This window comes from Seriola lalandi, unplaced genomic scaffold (genome assembly GCF_002814215.2).
Source record: "Seriola lalandi dorsalis isolate HSWRI2012SDOR001 ecotype SW California unplaced genomic scaffold, Sedor1 jcf7180002054677, whole genome shotgun sequence".
Classification (NCBI taxonomy): Eukaryota; Metazoa; Chordata; class Actinopteri; order Carangiformes; family Carangidae; genus Seriola; species Seriola lalandi.
The window spans coordinates 124,167-143,937 of record NW_019525230.1 but is presented as its reverse complement, the minus strand read 5'-3'; the positions used below and the strand labels follow the sequence as shown (position 1 = coordinate 143,937).

Genomic DNA, 19,771 nt, shown 5'->3' with positions numbered 1-19,771 from the left:
AGACTATGAGAGCCGGAGCTCCTACTCTTTCTCTGTCGAGGTCCTCAACCCCATAGTGGACCCTCGCTTCCTGCGTCGAGGCCCCTTCAAGGACCGGGCCTCCATCAGAGTAGCTGTGCTGGATGCAGATGAGCCGCCGAGGTTCTCCCGGGCACGATATCACATGGATGTATCTGAGAACTGCCCGCCAGCCTGCACTGTGGGCCGGGTCAGCGCTGTAGACCCTGATACTGGTCTGACCAACAATATCAGGTAATTTAAGAGGTCTCTTTCCTCATATATGCACTAACAAAGTTCAACAGCAGTAACTACTAAAACAGTAAAGCAGAGATCATATGTTTGAAGTTTGAAGGCTCTTAATAAAACTATCAAACAGATAGAAAAGCTGTAAAACCTTTTTTTAGTCCATTAGGATTTAAATTTAAGTATTGTGTTATTTATGTATAAAAAACAGCAGAAGCAGAAACAGAAGAAAGTGGTCAAATTCTGCTACAGTTAGCTCCCCAGCTACTCTTAGCTAGCCAGAGTGCAGTCCACAGCTTGGTTTTCAGCTGCTTTCCCCAATAATCCTACATTTTATTGTAGTCTGTAATAATTCTGTGTTGAGGCAAGATGTCAAAAAGTCCTGTCTTAACTCAATTTTGACCACATATGAAGTTAGCACTATAGCATGTAGCATTTTAGTAGTATGGCATCATCTCACTCTCAGGAAGTGTATTTCCTATAATGTTCCTTTAAGTATCCGTTTATTATTGTTAAATTTGCTGTTTTTTATCATCAACACAAGAATTTCACTGCTAAATGAAAAACCATTTCATTGTTTATTTGATGTTTCTGAGGATGGACTTCTCTGTTTTTATTTATTTTGACTGTTGAATGTCAGACACAAACTTTTTAGGCTAGCGATGTGTACTTTTTGGATTGAATTTCAACCCCAGCTCTTCAACAAACACGAAACAAACAAATGCTCACTTGTGCTCGGAGAAGGTTTTTGTCTCACATAGTTCTAGATGGCAAGAGAGGCGAATGATTTGTCTGTAACAATCCCAGAAAACCGTGTCCCAATTAGCACCAGCAAAAGTGCTAAGAATGAGTGTGTGGGAAGGAATGATAGTTGGTATATTCATAGATATTTAGATAATCGGTTGCACTTCAAAAGAGCTCCTATCAGCTGCGATAATCTCCCTATATTAATTCTTTGGCCATTTGAATGCTGACTTCCTTATCAGTCCCTCACACATTTGCCCTGTCTGCTTTCTTACACTCTGCCCCGCTCTGCCACCTCCTTGCTTGCTTCTTCCCTTCACTCTTTCTTTCTAGATTTCTCTCTGCCCCATCCTCACTTCACTTACGCTCCTATTTTCTCCCCCCCCCCAGGTTCTCCATTGATCCTCAGTCAGACCCGGAGGCACTGTTTCGTATCACCCCAGACACCGGCCTCATCACCACGGCCATGGAGCTGGACCGGGAACGCGAGCACTGGCACAACATTACTGTCATTGCAACCCAGAGAGGTCAGAGCTCCCTCTTTGTACACCACTTAGCTAAGAACTCCTCAGAGTTTGTTCATTGGAGTCTTTCTTTTATCTGGAGCAAGAACTCTGACAATGAAACCAGCATTTACCAAGCCTGACACCTGCACCCACTGGTTTATGGGAGTTTAAACTGTATATTGTACAGTGTCTGAAAAGCACAATATCCAGTGTGTGATGCAGTTCGCTAAGCGGCTTAGCTCTCAAGTCATCAAGCCATGAGGGAAATGTTGTTTGGCGCCACAAATAGTTTGTTACAGCGCTTTCCTGAAAATCAATTGATCTATATTGTGTGAGTTATCTGATGCTGCAAAAGATCCGCTCTCATAAGGATTCGACTGGAAGCAAAGAATTAAAGCAACAAATCGAGGACAAACATTGCTTTACAGGCGCGCTGTGATTGCAGAGGAGAGTGGTAAACACCTCTCGGTTTTCAAGTAAGGGTACCCGGCTTCAACAAACAGTCAGGCTCTTCACTGGCAATATTTCAGTCAGGAGAGACACCGCAAGTGAGCAAAAGTACAGATGATCGGACAATCATGGGTCCATTTAGTAGCTATTCAGGAGCTTTCAATCATCATCAGTTGAGATTGTTTTTTTTAATTGCTGTTTCAAAGGTCAAAAATAAAATTTTGAAGCTCAAAAAATGAGACTTATTTCAATAAATCAAAAATAGTGTTGATCCGGTGTTAATATGACTAAAACCCTTTAAGCCAAGAGCAAAAAAGACACTAGAATAATGGTGGTGCTATTTTATAATTAGGTTAATAATTACAAATCCCATGAACAAACTAACAGTGCAGCTCTCAGTGGGTCGATGAAAAAGAGATCATGAATGTATAGTTTCCTTTTTTTTTTTTTTTAAACTAAATAATATCCGACAACAGCTTGGCTCTGTGGTTTCTAGCAGAGGTTTCCCAAACAGGAGTAAACAGTGTATTTGCTTGCGGCTGTTTTTCAGGACATGTGGTGCTGCCGAGTATTTACAGCAGCAGGAAAGTGTTCGTGGGATTGACCCAAAATAAACTACACTGACCATGTTCATTGTAACGATGGAGCCAGTGCTACAGTGTGGCTCTGTGATGTGGTTTTGGAAAACAGTGGAGATGTAGATGTGTTGGTTTGTTGTGGAATTTGTTTGACAGTAAGAAAAATATTGAATATCACCATATTACTTATTCTTAAAATTGTCCTTCAGCGGGGACAATCAGTGGCTGACAGGGAAGGTCTTGGTTGTTTATTCAGATGCCTAAAACAATCTCTGACAAGCGCTTCTCGTGGCTCTGAAAATGATGACTCTCGGAGGGAAAGGTGGAAGTAGTGTGATGGTATTTCAGCATCTGATTGTGACAACAAAGGCCACAACGTTTGCATCCCAATTCCTAACAAAAATCCAAATTCTTTTCTTTTAACCCCAAACCATGATATTCTCCTTAATTAGTTGGTTTTTGTGCCTAAACCAAACCAAACCAAACCAAACCAAACAAAATGTGTTTATAAAAGGTGTTGACAAGTGATGTCTCCCTGCTGATAACACCAGCCTCCTGCTATTTCCTGGCTAAGTTGAAGTTGTTATTTTGGCAGGTGACAAGCTATTATTTGAATCTTTTCAGTCCTTAAAAAAAAAGGAAAGAATTCAATCTCGCTGGTTGGTGTAGAAGGGAAAGTATTGCTGGCGAATGCTGTCCAGTGGACGCTCGGTGCAAGCAAGGGAAGTTGTTTTCCTGCCAAGGCTTGCTCTGGACAAAGTTAATCTTTACTTAAAATCTACTCAGGGCTCCTTGTGGCAGCAGTGTTGGGTAGAACTGTGGAGGCAGCACAGTGAGTGCCTGTCTGAATAATGAGCTCTATCTAATAAACAGGCTGTTGGAGGCTGTGTTGACATAAAGCACAGTAGGAGCTCTGCCATGGCCACGGGCAGGCCAGCTCACCCAGTGGCATTACAGCAAGAGCTCATTTTCAGCTTTTCAGCGATGGCAACCAGTCGCTGTCATCCATGACACAGTGTTACTGCTCCAGGTTTGAGAACACAGTGTGGGAGTGTGTGTGTGTGTGTGCGTGTGTGTGTGTGTGTGTGTGTCAGTGTCACAGAAAGTGTGACCCAAGCTGTGTTGCCAGCTTCGATAAAGGAGTGAAGATATGTGCTGGTGAGCCTGGATTGTGTCCTGCACAAGAGTAGCCTAAAATGAAATGGTGAATGTTCAGCTCAGAATACGACTCCATGCGTTTCACACTGTGGCTGTGAGAACTTCATGTTCGAGTGTGTGTGTGTGTGTGAGTGTCTGTGTGTATCCAAATGAATGGGGTGTTGGAGACCCTGTGCCAATCCATTTAAACTGCGCCCTTGTGTAACTGCATGCAGATTGACTGCATTCTACATCCCTCCTCTGCTCGCTCTCTCTCTCTCTCTCTCTCTCTCTTTCTTAGAAACACACACACACTTGACTCTGTGAGATGCTTTGGCTAAGAATGGAACAGTTTGATGTGGAAAAATGTAACTGCTATGGAAGCATCACTTGTACTCCAGCTGGGACCTTGTGAGCTGTAACACAAGCCAAATGAAACCAAATGCACTAACGTATATTTAGCCAATTGTGTGCTCTCTAATGTGATCTGAGTGCTGTTCTAGTTTTTTGGACAGAGACTGAAATGCTTGATCTTTGCTGATGAGGACGATTTAGTGGAACTAATGGAGTGCAAACTTGCACCTCTGTGTGTGTCTGCACTGCTGGTTTTTTATTTTGTGTGTGTTTTATTGGTGTTTTTTTCTGGAGAACTGTATTCATATAATTTTCCATACACAGCTGTGTGTGCATCTGGGAACACTCTTCTCTCTCTCTCTGGCCTTTTACAGACAATCCCAGCCAGGTGTCCAGAGTTCTGGTTGCAATAGAGACATTAGACCTGAACGACAATGCGCCCGAGCTGGACAGGCAGTACACAACAGCCATGTGCGACTCCTCCTCCATCGGGCAGGTCAGTATGTGTTTAAATGACCTTTGATGTCAGTGTTTTTCTAGGATTTAAAGCGTCTATGTCTCAAATTATGCTGCTGTCACTAGTTTGTTTCTGTAAAGAGATGAGATGATCTCATTGCCATTTGTCACAGGTTCTGCTTTAGTGTCCGCTGTTCTCCATCTCCTTTGCGACAAGTACAGGAGAACTTGACCTGGTGATAATGAACGAAAAGTTGAAAGTATGCTGCATCTGTATCGACCAGGACAACAAATACTTAAAAAAAAAAAAAAAAGAACAATGGAGAATGCATATGGGGCAAACAAAGAAGTCCAGGGGAAGGATGACAGACAGAGGCAGCTGGAGTCAGTGATTAAGACTGTGGTGAGAAAATATTAAAAAAAGAAAAAGGCTGTATGTACTTCTTTGAGACTGCTCCTCTCAGCGTCCCAGGGCCGGATCCGGCGTGGCGGGGGTGTTGCTGGAGGTGGTGATTAGCACGCATTGCTGTCTTTTTTGATATGACACCAAATTTGGGGTTTAAACACATTTTTAGCTTGACTAGAAGCATGGCTGCTTGGAGAGCAATGCCAGTCAGTCCAGACTGAGATATCTCAACAACTGTTGGATGCATTGCTTTGAAACTTTCAACAGACATTCATGGCTCAGAGGCGATGAATCCTAATAACTTTAATGATTTTCCTCCAGTGCCGCCGCCATTTGTGCGTTTTAATGATATGTCCAAACAACTACGGGATGAATTTACCATGAAATTTGGTACAAACACTGATGTTCCCCACAGAACGGATTGATGTTATGTTATGAGGTGATACCCTTATTTTTCATCTATCGCCATCATCAGATCAAAATTATAATCAGTCCAGTACTTTCCTAGTGAGAATCCCATCAGCCCCAGCTTTAAATATCAACATACATTTTCCCTTTTTCATGACCTCAGCACCGTCACTGTCATCTTTATACCGATTTCATAGTTTCATACTTTTGTATATGGTGAAGTGTTACATATGGTTGATTAGTAACCAAAATGGCAACCTGCAGGGCTGAAAAATGAAGCCAACACTGAAGTGCCAAAAACTGCAGTTCCTTAAAATGACCACTTGAGCCTAGCAAAAAACTACTCAATCCCCATGCACAACTTTACAGCAGAAATAAACATGTTTACAGCCCGGTAAACCGGCATTCACCAGTCTCCACACACGCTTCCCCTCTTTGCCCATTTTTAGATTAGCCAGGTGTTAGGTGGAGTCAGTCGCTGCCAAGATGGCAACGGCGATCAGCTCGCTCTGAGCTTAAAGCCTGCTCCTCAGAAATATATATACAGTCTATGTTTTTACCCTATTCTTTGTAAATGTGTGTGTTTTATATGCCATGTATAAACTATATAGTATGTTGTGCTCAGGTTAAAAATATATATATATAAATAATATTAATGTAAATCTGCCCAAACACTGTACTTTACATTCATGTACAACTCATATAAAAGCAACACGGCCAAACATTATTTTGTCAGACAAGGAACAAGATAAAAGGTTCACGACATCAGTTGTCAAGAGTTTGATTCCTTTACTTCCAACAGTGACGTCTCCTATGAAGAAACATGCAGAACGTCAAAGCTGCTTCCGTTTAAACAAGGAGACATAGTATACTTAGCCATGTCCATTCAACTATAGGAGCATACAGAGTACAGTAGTATCTATTCAGACTCTATGCAGCTACAGCTTACCCATTCACCATGGAGGCAGGTGAATCCTCAATGGCCTGTTATCACAACGCAGCAGCTATTCACATCGTAATTAAACCCGAGTCTCCCTCCTTCCCGCTCTCCCTCATGCTTTATTTGTGTTCTTGTCTATTTTTCTGCATCGTGGTGTTCTTACTTGATCCTATCTCAGTCAGAGAAATCATTCACTGTGCTCCTCGATCCCTCCCTGGAAACCATCCTTTGCTCTCTCTTTTTTTTCTTCCCCCCTCTCGTCCTTCTCCAGTATTCCATGCTGGTTCCATCGCCATAATTTGGTGCCTTGGCCCATCTGTTGTTTTCGCTGGTGTTTTCATTGCTCCGCTTGTGTCTTTGTTGTTTCGCCACTAAATCTGTGATTCTATGGCAACGACATTGATTTGTTTTTCCCTGTGATGTTCGTGTTTGTGTTTGTGTTTGTGTATACTGTTGTGTGAGTGAGCAGGAAGACACTTCAAGAAAGAATATTATGATATCTTTTCAGTGTGTCGGGGTTGGGTATGCATGTCTCTGTATGACAAGTCATTAGGCAAAACGCGTTTGAATGCTCGCACACAGCGACTGATAACATAATGTGACTGCACATAACAAATGTTCTCAAGGCCTAGAGACACTAACTAACTCGGCGAGCATGCGGCACCCTTTATCCCTGTTTTCAGTCTCGCAACTAGCACTCGAAAGCGTTTCTGAAAGGACGGCTCGCATAATGACGACGGGGGTTTTTCATTAAAAAGAAATTACCCATCAGCTTAGGCAGTGGGAGATTTCTTTTAGATTAATTTAGTTACGATTGCTTCTACAGACTCGTGCAGATGCTATTACAAAATTGAAAGCCACACTGTATTTGTGAGATGCGACTCACGTCAGATGCAGTTATTTATTTGGTGTGAGTATCAGACACAGTTCGCTTGTGTCTCCGTGCTAATTGTTTGGCTTGTTTTGAGTCCTGCTGACGTCGGCTAATGGTTTGTAGCAAAAAGCACTTTCCTTGTAAGTGTTTCTGCCATTACCTTCTTTTTCCCTCTCTCTGTGCTCCCCCCCCCACACACACAGCCCCCTAACACACACACATGAACACACACACACAGATATTCAAACCCCCCCCTCACCCAATCTCCTCTGCTCTCTCTATCTCTGTGTTTCAGGTGGTGCAGGTGTTGCGGGCGATTGATAGAGATGAGGGAGGGAATGACAGCACTGTGTATTTCAGCATCCCTCCAGAGTCCAGAGCTGCCCTCAACTTCAGCGTCAGGGATAGTGGTGGTAGGCACTCAATCTTTCCTTCTCTGTGTATTTCTCTTAATTCCCTTTTTTTTCTGCTTTGGCAGACACACTTTTTTTTTTCCCCTTACTTTTCTTAAGGCTCTTAATCCCACATTTTCTCTCCGCCTTTCTGTTCCCATCTTCGTCTTTTCTCCTATTCTCTCTTTTCTTTACCCTCCTCTCCAGCCCTCTCCTCTCTGCCTCCCACCTCCCCTTTTTTCTGTCGCTGCCTTTCTTTTCTACCATCCGTCTCCCAACTCTGGTGGCCCCATTGTTTTGCTTTGTTATTCTCCTCTCTTTTGTTTGTCCCTCTTGTTTGCCTTCCCATATCCTCTACATCCATCTTCTCCTCCCAGCTACCACATATACTTACTGTTCTCAATGAAAAGCTTTTGAAGAAATCGGAGATGCTTCATTTAATTCACTTCAAGCGAATTGAATTTAGCTACATCGTATTTGTTTCTAGTATGTTCTTTGTCTGCACTGCTTTCTCTACTGTTTTTAGAGCTCAAGAACACGTGAACATACTGTAGATATATACAGTACAAACTTATTGGGCTTGTTAATTAATGTACTATTGTAACTTTAAACTTTAAATCCTAGAAGTAGATGGTTTTTGCTCAGTAATACTCAAGTAGAAATAGAATAAGATGAGAAGAAGAATATGTTCAACAACATTCACTTCAACAAATATACTGTGATAAAAATGTTTTAGCACATAAAACAAAAAATAATTGGTCCCTAAATGTATTTTGCAATTATGCATCACCTGTAGAGTTATATTATAAACAAGCACAGTGATGTTTAAAGACAGTGTTTCACACTTAAACACATTGTGTGTTTGCTTGAGGCATAACAAAACATGCTGAATAAAACATTGGCAGAAACAGAATATTTTGGAACCTCTAGCATTTACTGTACACCACAGCCTTGATTACATCAGCTAGAAGTCTCCCTCTCTCTCCATTTGCTGTCGTGTTGCTGCATTTTCTTTTGGCACATTACGACCAACATCTGTCAGTTCATGGAGCAGGGTCAAACTGCTTGTGCTTTGCAGCTTTCATGTCCTACACATTTGCATGCAGGGTCATGATCCAAAACAAAACATGGTGCCCAAAATATTCCACAGGATACTTCTGATATGTGCATTTTCAGGCGTACGCACTGTGGTCATTTCTCTCCACTTTAAAGCACTAACTAAATCAAAGTTAATCTTATTACTTCTTATACTGTGTCCCACATAGTAGTCTAAAAACTTAGTGTTAATGTTCATTTTCTTGTTTGTTTGTTTAGTTTTTTTTTGGCCCCTGGGGGAGTAAACTGTAAATGCAAAATGATACAGTATTATCATATGACATTGATATGATGATCATGTCAACATCAACCAGTTTTCAATTTACACAATTGACACAGAGACACATTAGCACTCACTTAAAAAGTCATGTTTCTGGCCACCTTATGATAGTCAGTCCAATATTAACACTTCTTTTAGCTTTCGTGTTTGTCTCCACCAACTGTAAAATCTCTTCCTTTGCTGTAAATGACTTAAACTTTTTCCTTAGCTAAGGAAACCTTATTAAGAGAGTCAGTGCAACACCGTTAAGTAACTCCCTGAGCTAAGGAGAAATTAAACCTCAGGTGTCATACTTAAGAAGAACCATCCCAGTGTGTCTCTTTAGCTGCTAATTGCTCCGCTATGTTCACCAGCTAATTGCTAACCTTGTCTGCCTGCCACTTGCTGCCGTGTGTGGCCTGTGTAGCAGTAGCAGTCAGTTGATGAAGAGCGGTGAGACTGAACCAAAACAGTAAAGATGAGTGCTGTTAATCCGAAACAACGAGCTTCGAAAACGGTAAACGCTCGGAGGGGAATATTGATCAGTGCAGCTGTAAGAAAATTGCCTTATTTCTAAAAGATGAACATGTTGATAGTTTTGTTTTGGTAACCAGGAGCTGTCTAGTGTCTCGTGTAGATATTTTGTTTCTGTAATGTTTGATAGTGTTGTCACATTCAACAGCATAATTTCGTTGCAGTTGTCAGCGGCTGATGAGCACTGAACACCTTTTGGCTTTGATTGGCACCATACTGGCGACCAGCTCATTAGCCCGAACCATTATTCCTAAACTTAGCAAAACCACGAGGAGGGAACCTGCTCTGGTTGGATTAAGGATCAAGGGGATAAACTCACTGACATGAGGAATCAAACGCCTCTTTGATGTGTCATCCAACACGGAGAACAGAGAAAGAGGAACATGTTTTGATCTCATATGGACATCTTGTCTGACAAAGGCATGCTTTGTTAAAAAAAAAAAAGGATAATGATTTGATCTATGATTTGGATCACAGAAGATTGCTTTCATAATTGAGTCGTGTTTGTACAACCAGACTGATTAGATATTTTTCTGCGCTATTTTCTACATGCTCTTCTGTCTGTAGCCTTTTTTTGGCACCTTCTACATTAAATTTAGAGGAAATCTAAAAACATCTCCCACACAGACACTCCACAGCTCCGTGGCCCAATGGTAAGAGTCAGACCAATAGAGCAGTTTGTTATTCCTGCTGTCTCTCCTAAATTGTTGAATGTGAGTCTCTTGTTATTGATGAACGCAGTCAACATCTCAAAACAAGAAAGATCTCTGGGCTTATGAGGCTTCATGTTAGTAACCATGGTGTAAAACTCGATGCTTCTGATGCACACGCTCCGTTCTTCAAATAATTTATTGGCACAGTCGGTGTCAATCAGAGCAGGTGTGAGAGTCTTTGTGTTGGACGGTACTCCTATGCAGATGGTACGAGGGCAGCATATTAATCAAACAATATTCTGGAGACTAGTTTTAAATGAAGTGAAGTGTATCAGACTTTAAGTTGGAGTTTTCTGTGCAATTGGGAGTAATAAATCATGAAGTGTGGCTGCAGGAGACAGTTGGATAGTATCTGGCCTAATTGAGACACTCTGCGGTAGATTCATCCTATTAGCCCAAATTAGTATCATTGTTATTCTGGTGTGAGACACTGCAGCTTCAGTGGTGGTTCGCAGGTTTGCAAATTAAAGGACGTGAAATGAAATAGTAATAATAAAAGAGGAGGCTGGACTCACCAAAGTTGGAGCTTTAGGCCTGCGTCCTTCCCTTGCTGTATGAATCAATCACCCATTGATCGGGATCACACATTTGCAAACATCAGCACAGTGATGTCGGGGCATAATTTCCAAATTGTAACATGACGCTGCTGCTATTCAGCACAGAAAACTGGGGACAACAATAACAACAATAGATTCCTCTGTGTGTCTCTTCCCTCAGGCCCCACAGCCAGCCTGGTGCTGCTGTCCCAGCTCCAGCCGCTGTCCCGCTCCCAATCCTCCACCCTGACGCTCCACGTGCCGCTGGTCCTGAGGGACGGGACGTCCGGCCTCACCAGCACCGGGACGGTCACTGTGTCCGTCTGTCCCTGCCTGAGAGGAGGGGCCCGGGCCGGGGAGAAAGAGAAGGAAAAACAGACGGAGGGCGAGTGGGACTGGGAGAGAGAGGCGGTGTGTCTCCCTCAGCAGTCTACGCTGCCTTCCCCCGGGCTCAGCACAGCCGCCCTGCTGGCTATCCTGGCCTGTGTCGCTACACTGCTGGGTAAATACTTACATACAGTTTATGAATATACACAGTGGTGAAGTCTGGGATCAGCATAAGACAATAACAGCAGTGTTGTTGTCCCTCGAAGGACCCCGACTTATATAACCTACATCATGCTTTGACTACAGCACTTAGTATTATGTATACAGTGAAATTATATCATTAGGATTTACTGCCTATAAAAGAGTTTCATGCTAATCTACAAATAAAAAATGAGTAAATAGTGTTTAGGGCTGTTTACCCTCCACTACATCCCTGGATGCTTAATCTGCATATGAAAATAATGGAAGCAGCAGCGTAAATATTTCTCTTAGTCACAGCTGCTCAATAGCTGGGTTTACTTTTCTTTGCAATTTTTGGTCCAGTTATCTCCTCTGGCAAGGTCAGCACTAATCACTACTAAAATAACAATTGTGAATGATTATCTGAGCCCTCCGGTTTTTGATAACAGCGTAATAAAATGTCACTGCCACCTCTGCAGAAACTCACAAATGCTCAATTGGATAATGTGTAGGTGCTGAGAAGGCTTTGGCTTATGGCCAGCATCATTGTAATTTCTATTCAGTCTGTTGGATCACTACTCATGCCTAGTAGATAGGGGCATTATCATTCTGGAAGAGACCAGTTCAATCAAGAAACAAACGCAACATGGCGTGAAGGTGATCGTGCCGAGTGGAGTTTAGTTCTCTAAGAGACAAGGGCATAAACTACACCAGGAAATACACACAACTTTATAGCACCTCAAGTGTATAGCTTTAAAACCCAGCTAGAGTTTTGTTTCCTGCACTATTTTGTTTTTCGACGTCTCTGCTAATCCCGAACAGTAGAATTGGGCCGTTTCACAAAATGCCAAATGTTCTTACAGAAGCTCTGACAATATCTCCATCCATCAGGATCCCATCTGGTTATTAAAAAAGGGGTTTGGCATACATAAGGTGGATATGAAGCCACTTGGTAACCACTCATGCCTTGTGCATAGAGAGAAGAGAGAAATACATATACATCATGGTGATCCCTCAAATTGTTCTGAAAGATTAGAGTTTTCCCACTCCTTTTGGGGATCATTGGATTAGTTCCACGGAAATCAAATAATGCAACCTCCAACAATAATGAGGCTGGAGACTGACTTACTGCAACATTATATGCACATGTTGAGACATAGAAGTAGTATCAAATTGGATTTGCTAAGCCCCTCCCCCATACAGATTGATGTCCAGTCATATCTTTGCATCTGTAACAAGGCACAGCGCAGTTTTCCTCGCACGCTGGAACAGTTTGCATGGAGCTCCAATGAGAGTGATACCTGGGGGTGGGGGGGGGGGGGGTTCATTACACTAACAGTGCTGAACTGATTTGTGTCAAACTTGGTGGAGGGATGGATCATGAGCTGGGGAATTACATTTTAAATAAAATTTTAGGGCACATCCAGACCATTTACTGTGAATATGAATTTTTTTCTCTGAAGTCTGGCGGATGACATTGGCTTTGTCGGAGTGCTTTTCATGTTATGACTAATATTACCACAGAGCTTGTTTCCACCCGTGTCTGTTTGTTTGTTTATTTACTTGCTAGCAGGATTACACAAAAAGAATGCATATAATTTTTGTCAGTTAAAGTCTTTGTTTGGATCTGAGAATTTTTCATCGCTTTGCTCAACGTTACAAGATAGGGCTTTTTTTTTTTCAATTTTTTTCTCAAGAAATAATGTTTAGATGTTGATGTAAAAATTCAAACATATTTATGGTGTTGAGATCCGTCATTTTGTACAGTTTGGAGCGACTGTTTGGCCTTGGCGGAGGTATGCGCTCTGCTGAGTGCCATTCTTGTTTAGCCTTTAAAAAAAAAAAAAAAAAACACAAGAGAAAATTGTGAGGAATGAATAAAAGTATGTGCTCACCTGCTCTAATGTAAGCTGGAAACACTAGCATGGCGGTCTAACTGACTCACTGTGTGCAGTAAGATAGTGTTTCATAGTGCTATTAGTGAAATACGTTATTCTGTGGTTGCTTTAGATGAACTGGAACATCCACCCGGTGGGAAGTATATCAGTTTAGCGTAAGGATAGCAGCTCTGTCTTTCTTTATTAAAACATTTTACTTTTCTGTTGTTTTGAAACAAACTAGATGGAAACCTGAAGTAGTCAGCTGGTTAAATATAGCATTAGTGTATGTTTATGTCTGATAAAAGTAATCATTTCAGCCGACAAAAATCCACCGTGGTTGGTTGGTCTGTTTACTTCTGTGGGAAATCAAAGGCTGATTGTTTCAAATAGATTATGGTGAATCATGTTTGGTAAATTTCCACATTATCATTGTAAACTGTGTGTATCCTCTCACCTGCCCAGGGAACGCAGATTTAGGAAATTAGCTAGTAGCTGAATCTAGTACAAACATATTTTCTCCTTTTTGTAATGAATCTATTTTGTACATGGTCCCTGATAAAAATAAACGTTCAAAATAAATAGAAAATATGATCATTGTACCAAGAGGGTGTTGAAACTTACTAAATGGTCAATTATCCTTGGATCTTTTTTGGATCAATTCTGACTTCCTTCATGGATCGGATGATTTTTTTTCTTTTATTAACTTATGAACGTAACATGTGCTTAGGTGATATATATTAACTGTAATATTCCCCAACTTTACATAAGATTCTTGACAATTAGCGCACAACTATAGCAAAAGAAATGCATCTCTGCAGAGACGCTTGTTGGACAACTGTCAAAGCGCTATCATAGCTTGCTTCTTTGCCCACAGCCCTGGGTCAAATGTAGCTCTCTGCTTTGGGAATATGGAATCATGGGAGAATAAAGCGTCCATTTACCTGGCTGCAGCTCAAAGTCAGTGACAGAGTGATGGCATGCAGCCCGCTGAAAGGATAGACCAGCCCTCTAACCTTTCTGTATTCATTTTATCTCCATGTGTCTCACCTCCATGTCTGCCTGAATCTTTCTCTCTTTTCTCTCTCTCTCATTTTACTCCTTCCCTTTATTTCCCTTGTGCCCCCTTCACCGTCTTCATCATTCTTTCTTCCAATTTCTCTCCTATGCCTCAATATCCTTTATTCCTGCTGCCACCCCCCCTTTCTGCAGCGGTGAGTGCCCTGTCACTGTCCCTGCGCCGGCAGAAGCGCGACTCCCTGTCGCCGCTGGAGGAGGACGACGTGCGCGAGAACATCATAACATATGATGACGAGGGCGGCGGAGAGGCTGACACAGCTGCCTTTGACATCGCAGCGCTGCAGAGCGCTCCGCACAGCTCGCGCTCACGTGGCTACCGCACGCTGGACAGCAGGAACATGTAAGCAGCAGAGGGAGTGCGTGGGGAAGTTTGTTCACATGTGGTGGTGCATAATATACAACGGTTGTTGTTTAATTACATCATGGTTGGCCTCTGATTATGCTAAAAGGAAGGAAACAAATTTACCCATTCAGAGTAAAACCTTTCATCTCTGTCAAGCACTTAATTGATCCGCTTAAGTAAATGATGGAGCCTTAACTCCCAGGTCATAATCAGTCACCGATCAAAATGCTGAGACAGAAGGCTATCAAGCCTTGCGGTCCAGGGAGACCGCTTTGTTGTGCTCATTTTGTTAAAGCTCGTTTATGTTCTCCTACATCAGAGAGTTGTTTGCACCCACTTTGATGTTTCTGTGAAACATTGTTATTGCCTTTGGACTAATAATTAACTCCGATGAATTCATACAAGCCATATGGAGCGGCCATAAACAAGTACAAAGCCTGCCTTCAGTTTATCGAAAATTGCTTCTCGCAATTTATGTAGGTGGACACAACAACACGAAAAAGTGTCTAAATCTAATGCAATCCAACGCAATATCCCCGCAATAAATATTACCTTTGGAAGCGTTTAATGTTTCATTTCTGTTGACATTGTGTCACAGAGGAGTGGATAGTTGAGCTTTAGGGTAGCTTTGAAGCTTGTGGTGTATTGCATTGGTAAGATCTTACAGAGACACATGAATTTCTGTTTGCTTGTCATGAGTAGCAGTTGTATAAAATCGTCTGTGGCTCTGGAGGGAGTCTGAGAAAGTAACCCTAATGTTCCTGTCAGGCTTATCTCGAATTGGCTTTTTGGAGACAGAACACTGGCATTACAACAGTTTGTAATTTCATCCTCATACCAGGGTCTGAAAACCACAATGTCTTGGCCTCTGCTGGATCAGTTTTGACTCCTTTTTTTTTATAAATTCTGTTTACAAAAGTCTTCCAACTTAATGGAAGTGAAAACTAAATCGCTGAAACACACAAAAACACTCAAGAAATACCTTATAAATAAAAAAATTTAATGTGGACATCACAAACATCACAAACCATGGTCTCAAAAATACTCCCCCAGAGATGGTGTGGGCAGCAAGTTAAGACACGTATCAGACCTTCATTTCCCGTCTCTCTTCTGTCAAATAAAGTAAAGAATCCTTCAAAAATAGCACAACTGACCCAAGTTGAATGTCTTGTGTCTTACAGACGTTACACACAACGTGGCCAAGAGAAAGCGCGCACCTACAGCTGGGCTCAGAACCCAGGTGTGGATCACAACTACTCAGGACCGGGAGGACCCCTCTATGGTCGCCTGTGTTACAGCAGCCACACTTTACCTGTTCTCCGGCGCGCACCAGGCGGGACATTTGAACCGGGCCTGGCTGAGCTTGGGTACCGCTTTCCCGGAGGCCAGCCGGACCACTCCCTGGTCATCCAGAACCAGGGGGCCATGGTGGGGCCGATGGAGTCTGGGGCGGTTTACATAGCCCCCACGGACCTCAGCAACGGAAGCCGAACGGGGAGTCGCACGGGAAGCCGCGACGGGACCGCGCCCCAGAGCACGTCAGACGGAGGAACGCCGAGGACGAGTGACAGCCAGGAGAGAGGAGGAGGAGGGACAAGAACTGCGAGCAACTGCACAGAGGGGAGCAACGAGGACAAAGTGAACCACAGTCAAGATGCAGACTGGGTAAGGATCACGCTAACCCCTGCTTTCCTTTACAGCGAAAGGCCGGTTCCACCGTCCTCACAGCTGCAGTAACAGCAGCGTATGCAATCCAAGGCCCGACTAAACAGAGTGCAGCAGGGATGACGTATATTCGTACTGTTAGTTAGCAGTTAGCATCACCCTGGTTACACTTGACAAAAAGTACTACACCAGTACAACTAAACTTCCAGCTTGTAGTTTGATTTAGCTCTTTCCTCTTCCACAAAAACCTTTCATCCTGCAAAGTTAATGATAGTTTGCAAAAGCGGTGAAGTGAAGAGTAGAAACACAACGAGGCTCTACAGGTGGACCGGTGACGGTGTTTAGCGTCCCCGAAAACCTCTGTAGTCTCATTTAGCCCCCTGTTAGCAACCGCCCCTTTTTTTAAGAGACGTAAAAGTTTTAAAGAAATCACACCCAGCTTATTTACTGATGTATTTGATATGTCGTAGAATAAAACGTGAAAATGTCTTGAGTTTGTTTTACCCACAGACCTGTAGACAACGAAACCAGAAGTGCTAAAATGCTCATTTCTGGGTTTTAAGACTCATTCCTGCAGCACTCCATTAAACTTTGATCCCAAATACGCCGACCACCATAGCAAAGCATCCAATAGCATTCTGGCATTTATAGTAGGTAGAAGTTACGATGGTGAAAATTTCACTGTAGAGAAAACTAGAGTCACAGCATGTCACTCTCCACTATGAGTCTCCCGGGCCAATGGGAAGATGATTGTTTACATCACAGTGTTGCCTGCAGCTGTTTTGTAGGGTGGTGATACTTTAGGTAATGATCTTCCTCCTTCAGTCTACGTGGTGCAGATAATGCATTCTGGTCCCTTCGGTGTGAAACTGCCACATGAATGAATCCTGAGCAGCAGCACAGTCTGATACACGGATGGTCGCACGGCTCAGTGTTTCTGGAAGGAGAAAAAGTGATAGATGTCGCTTTGAATAATGGATTAAAATTGAATAAATGACTTGATTAATGATAGATGGCTGCACTGGAGAAAACATTAAAGTTGAATGAATGACTTAATTATTCAATTAAATAAGCAAACCAGTAAGTACCTAAGTAATTAAACAAATATAAAATAATGATTAAGATTGCTTTCAACCTGCTGTATGATATTATTGTAGCGTTTGCAACACCATAATATTTGTTAATCTTTGTTGGGTAGCAGAAACGTCCAGGACAATGCTGGGGGAAGATGATGATTCAGACATATCAGCACATTTATATCCTGCTGTTCATTATCTTTTCTGTGTTTTGTTTTATTTATTAGGCCATAGCAAGACTCTCCGGCCTGTTCTTTATTTAATTTTCAAATATTTTATCTCTCGATCACTTCCCTCTCCATCTCCCGCTCACAGTGCAGTGTTAGCTCATTCTAGTGTTCAGTTAATATCTATGGCTTCTTCCAACTATGCTTTTCTTCCACTTCTCATTGTCTGTCTCTCCTTCCTCTCATGTTTTATCTCCGCCATCTCCTGCTTCTCCTCCATTTGGTGAACTATGTCACCGCCCCCACCCCCACCCCCCATCTCTCTGCTTTTATTATGCCTCTTATTAAATTATCCCTCCTGCTTTGGGCAAATTGTTCTCATCCCATTTTCGTGTTATTGTAACCAAACCTAACAGTACCACTCCCTCCCCCAGCCCCAAACTGAAACCACTCGTGCTCGCCTACGTTCCCTCCAGGTGCAGTCGGAGACTTTACCCCGGGAGCATAATCTCGTCATGACCCGGTCCGGCTCCATGATCGGCCAGGGTCACGGGGCAGGAGGCTGGGCGAGCGACTCGGCTACCCTCCCCCTGGCGGGACGCAGGGCCTCCCGCACCGGCTTGTCCCCAAAACGCACAAGCTCTGGCCAAGCAGAGTCCGACTCCAGCGGAGTGGGAGGTGGTGGAGGAGGAGGTGGTGGTGGTGGTGGAGGAGGAGGTGGAAATGGAAGCGGGGGCGCCTCCGCAGATGGACAACAGCAACCTGCCAGTGGACGCAACTACGCCACTATGCTGCAGGGGGAGGTGTCTGGACAGAGGGACTACCCCGGCAGCTTAGGGAGAGGAGGACTGGAGATGGGGAGCAACTTTGTTGTGGCGAGGCCAGACAGGGAGGGCGGAGGGATATCACTGACCGGGACTCCATCTGTCTACTCAGAAGCAGCTGGCTTTATTGGGGACTGGCGTGATCGGGTGGGTCTGGGGGGGTATGTTTTGGGCAGGAGGGATATGACCCCGCAGCTTTTGCCCTTCCCGGGGCAACCTCGAGGAGCGTACGGCGGAGTCATGGGCTTCGGGGCCAGTTGGGTTCCAGGAATGGAGGCAGCAAGAGGGCCGCCAGGGCCCGGGGGTCCCTCCTTGGCACTAAGGGTGGGTGAGTTCCTACGTCTGCGTCTTGCCCAGGTCACTTTTGACCCTTCACAGCCGCCGTATGACTCGGTGCAGGTGTACGGCCTGGAGGGCACAGGGTCCAGGGCCGGATCCCTCAGCTCGCTGGAGAGCGAAGGGGAGAAGGATGCAGAGAAGGAGGATTGGGGGGCAGGGCTGGAAGAGTGGGGCCCCCAGTTCCAGAAATTAGCCCAACTCTTCAAAGATAGGGAGAAAGAGAGGGAAGAGAAGGAAAATGATGAAGAGGGTGCCAAAAAGGAGAAAGAAAAGAAAGACGATCCAGAGAAGAAAGAGAAAAAAGAGAGAGGAGAGCAGGCTGGAGAAGAGGGGAAAGACTGAGGAAGAAATGAAAATGAGACAAATAGGGGCAAAGGGGGTAAGAGAAGAAGGGAGGGAATAGGAGGATGATGAAAAGGCAACCAGAGTTAGAATAATGTGAAGAGAAGTTAAAGGGGAGAAAGATGAAGAGGCAAAGTAATAAAAAGAGACAGAGAAAAATGAGCCCAGGGAGGATGGAGAATGCGAGGGCAGGGGAGGGAGTGATTGATGTAATTTAAAGCAATAAGTGTTGAAACGCTGATATGGTTGAGCACAGATACTGAGACAATGCAGAGGCTGCTTCTGCTCAGGGCAGCAACAATTTGTTAAACGCTTTGGACAAAGAAAAACAACCCAAACATCCAAGACTCGATTTAATTCAACTCTCACGTATGGAATGAGAAACAGCAGGAAACAAGAGGGGAAGGCGTTTCTCGTCGTGCGCGCTGGTCTGCCCTGCGTGCACTCTGGGCGTGCGTGAGTGCACGTGTGTGCATATTTAACAAAGACGGAGGAAGAGCGGCAGGGAGAAATCATCGCATGCACGAGACGATTTAATGACGAGCCCGGTGACTGATGATACACAAGCTGTGACATTAGTTTTCGGGACACTGTGCAGGAGTAAACATCTCACAGGGAAGTTTAGAAAGTAGGGTTTAACACACAGGGGACGAAACATATATTTGAAGATGAAGTGAATGGGACCGGAGAAGGATGTATAGAGAGAGAAACGGTCGGGGGAAGTGAGACGATTGTACAGAAACAGTTACTTTTTATTCCATCTGCAGTGGCAGAAAAGTGAATTATTCAGCTCACTATTTCATTCCAAATGAAAATGATGAATCATTTAAATCCTGCAAAAGATTCTCCCTCCTCTCAGCCCACAAGGAAAACAGACATTGTGAAAAATGTAAATGATTAAGGGATCCCCTCCCCACCGCCCCCCT

The 19,771-nt window shown here is 43.5% G+C and overlaps 1 protein-coding gene across 1 annotated transcript in view; it reads left to right on the top strand.

Moving 5' to 3' along the window:
• cdh24b (cadherin 24, type 2b) overlaps positions 1-18,990 on the top strand; it is a 139,231-nt gene extending 120,241 nt beyond the window's left edge. The window contains exons 7-14 of the mRNA XM_087178150.1: positions 3-252; positions 1,378-1,514; positions 4,387-4,508; positions 7,392-7,509; positions 10,807-11,127; positions 14,222-14,429; positions 15,614-16,097; positions 17,817-18,990. Of these exons, the coding sequence (XP_087034276.1) occupies positions 3-252; positions 1,378-1,514; positions 4,387-4,508; positions 7,392-7,509; positions 10,807-11,127; positions 14,222-14,429; positions 15,614-16,097; positions 17,817-18,845 (2,669 nt within the window). The 3' untranslated portion in view covers positions 18,846-18,990. The remainder of the gene's footprint in view (positions 1-2; positions 253-1,377; positions 1,515-4,386; positions 4,509-7,391; positions 7,510-10,806; positions 11,128-14,221; positions 14,430-15,613; positions 16,098-17,816) is intronic.
• The last annotated feature ends 781 nt before the right edge of the window (positions 18,991-19,771 follow it).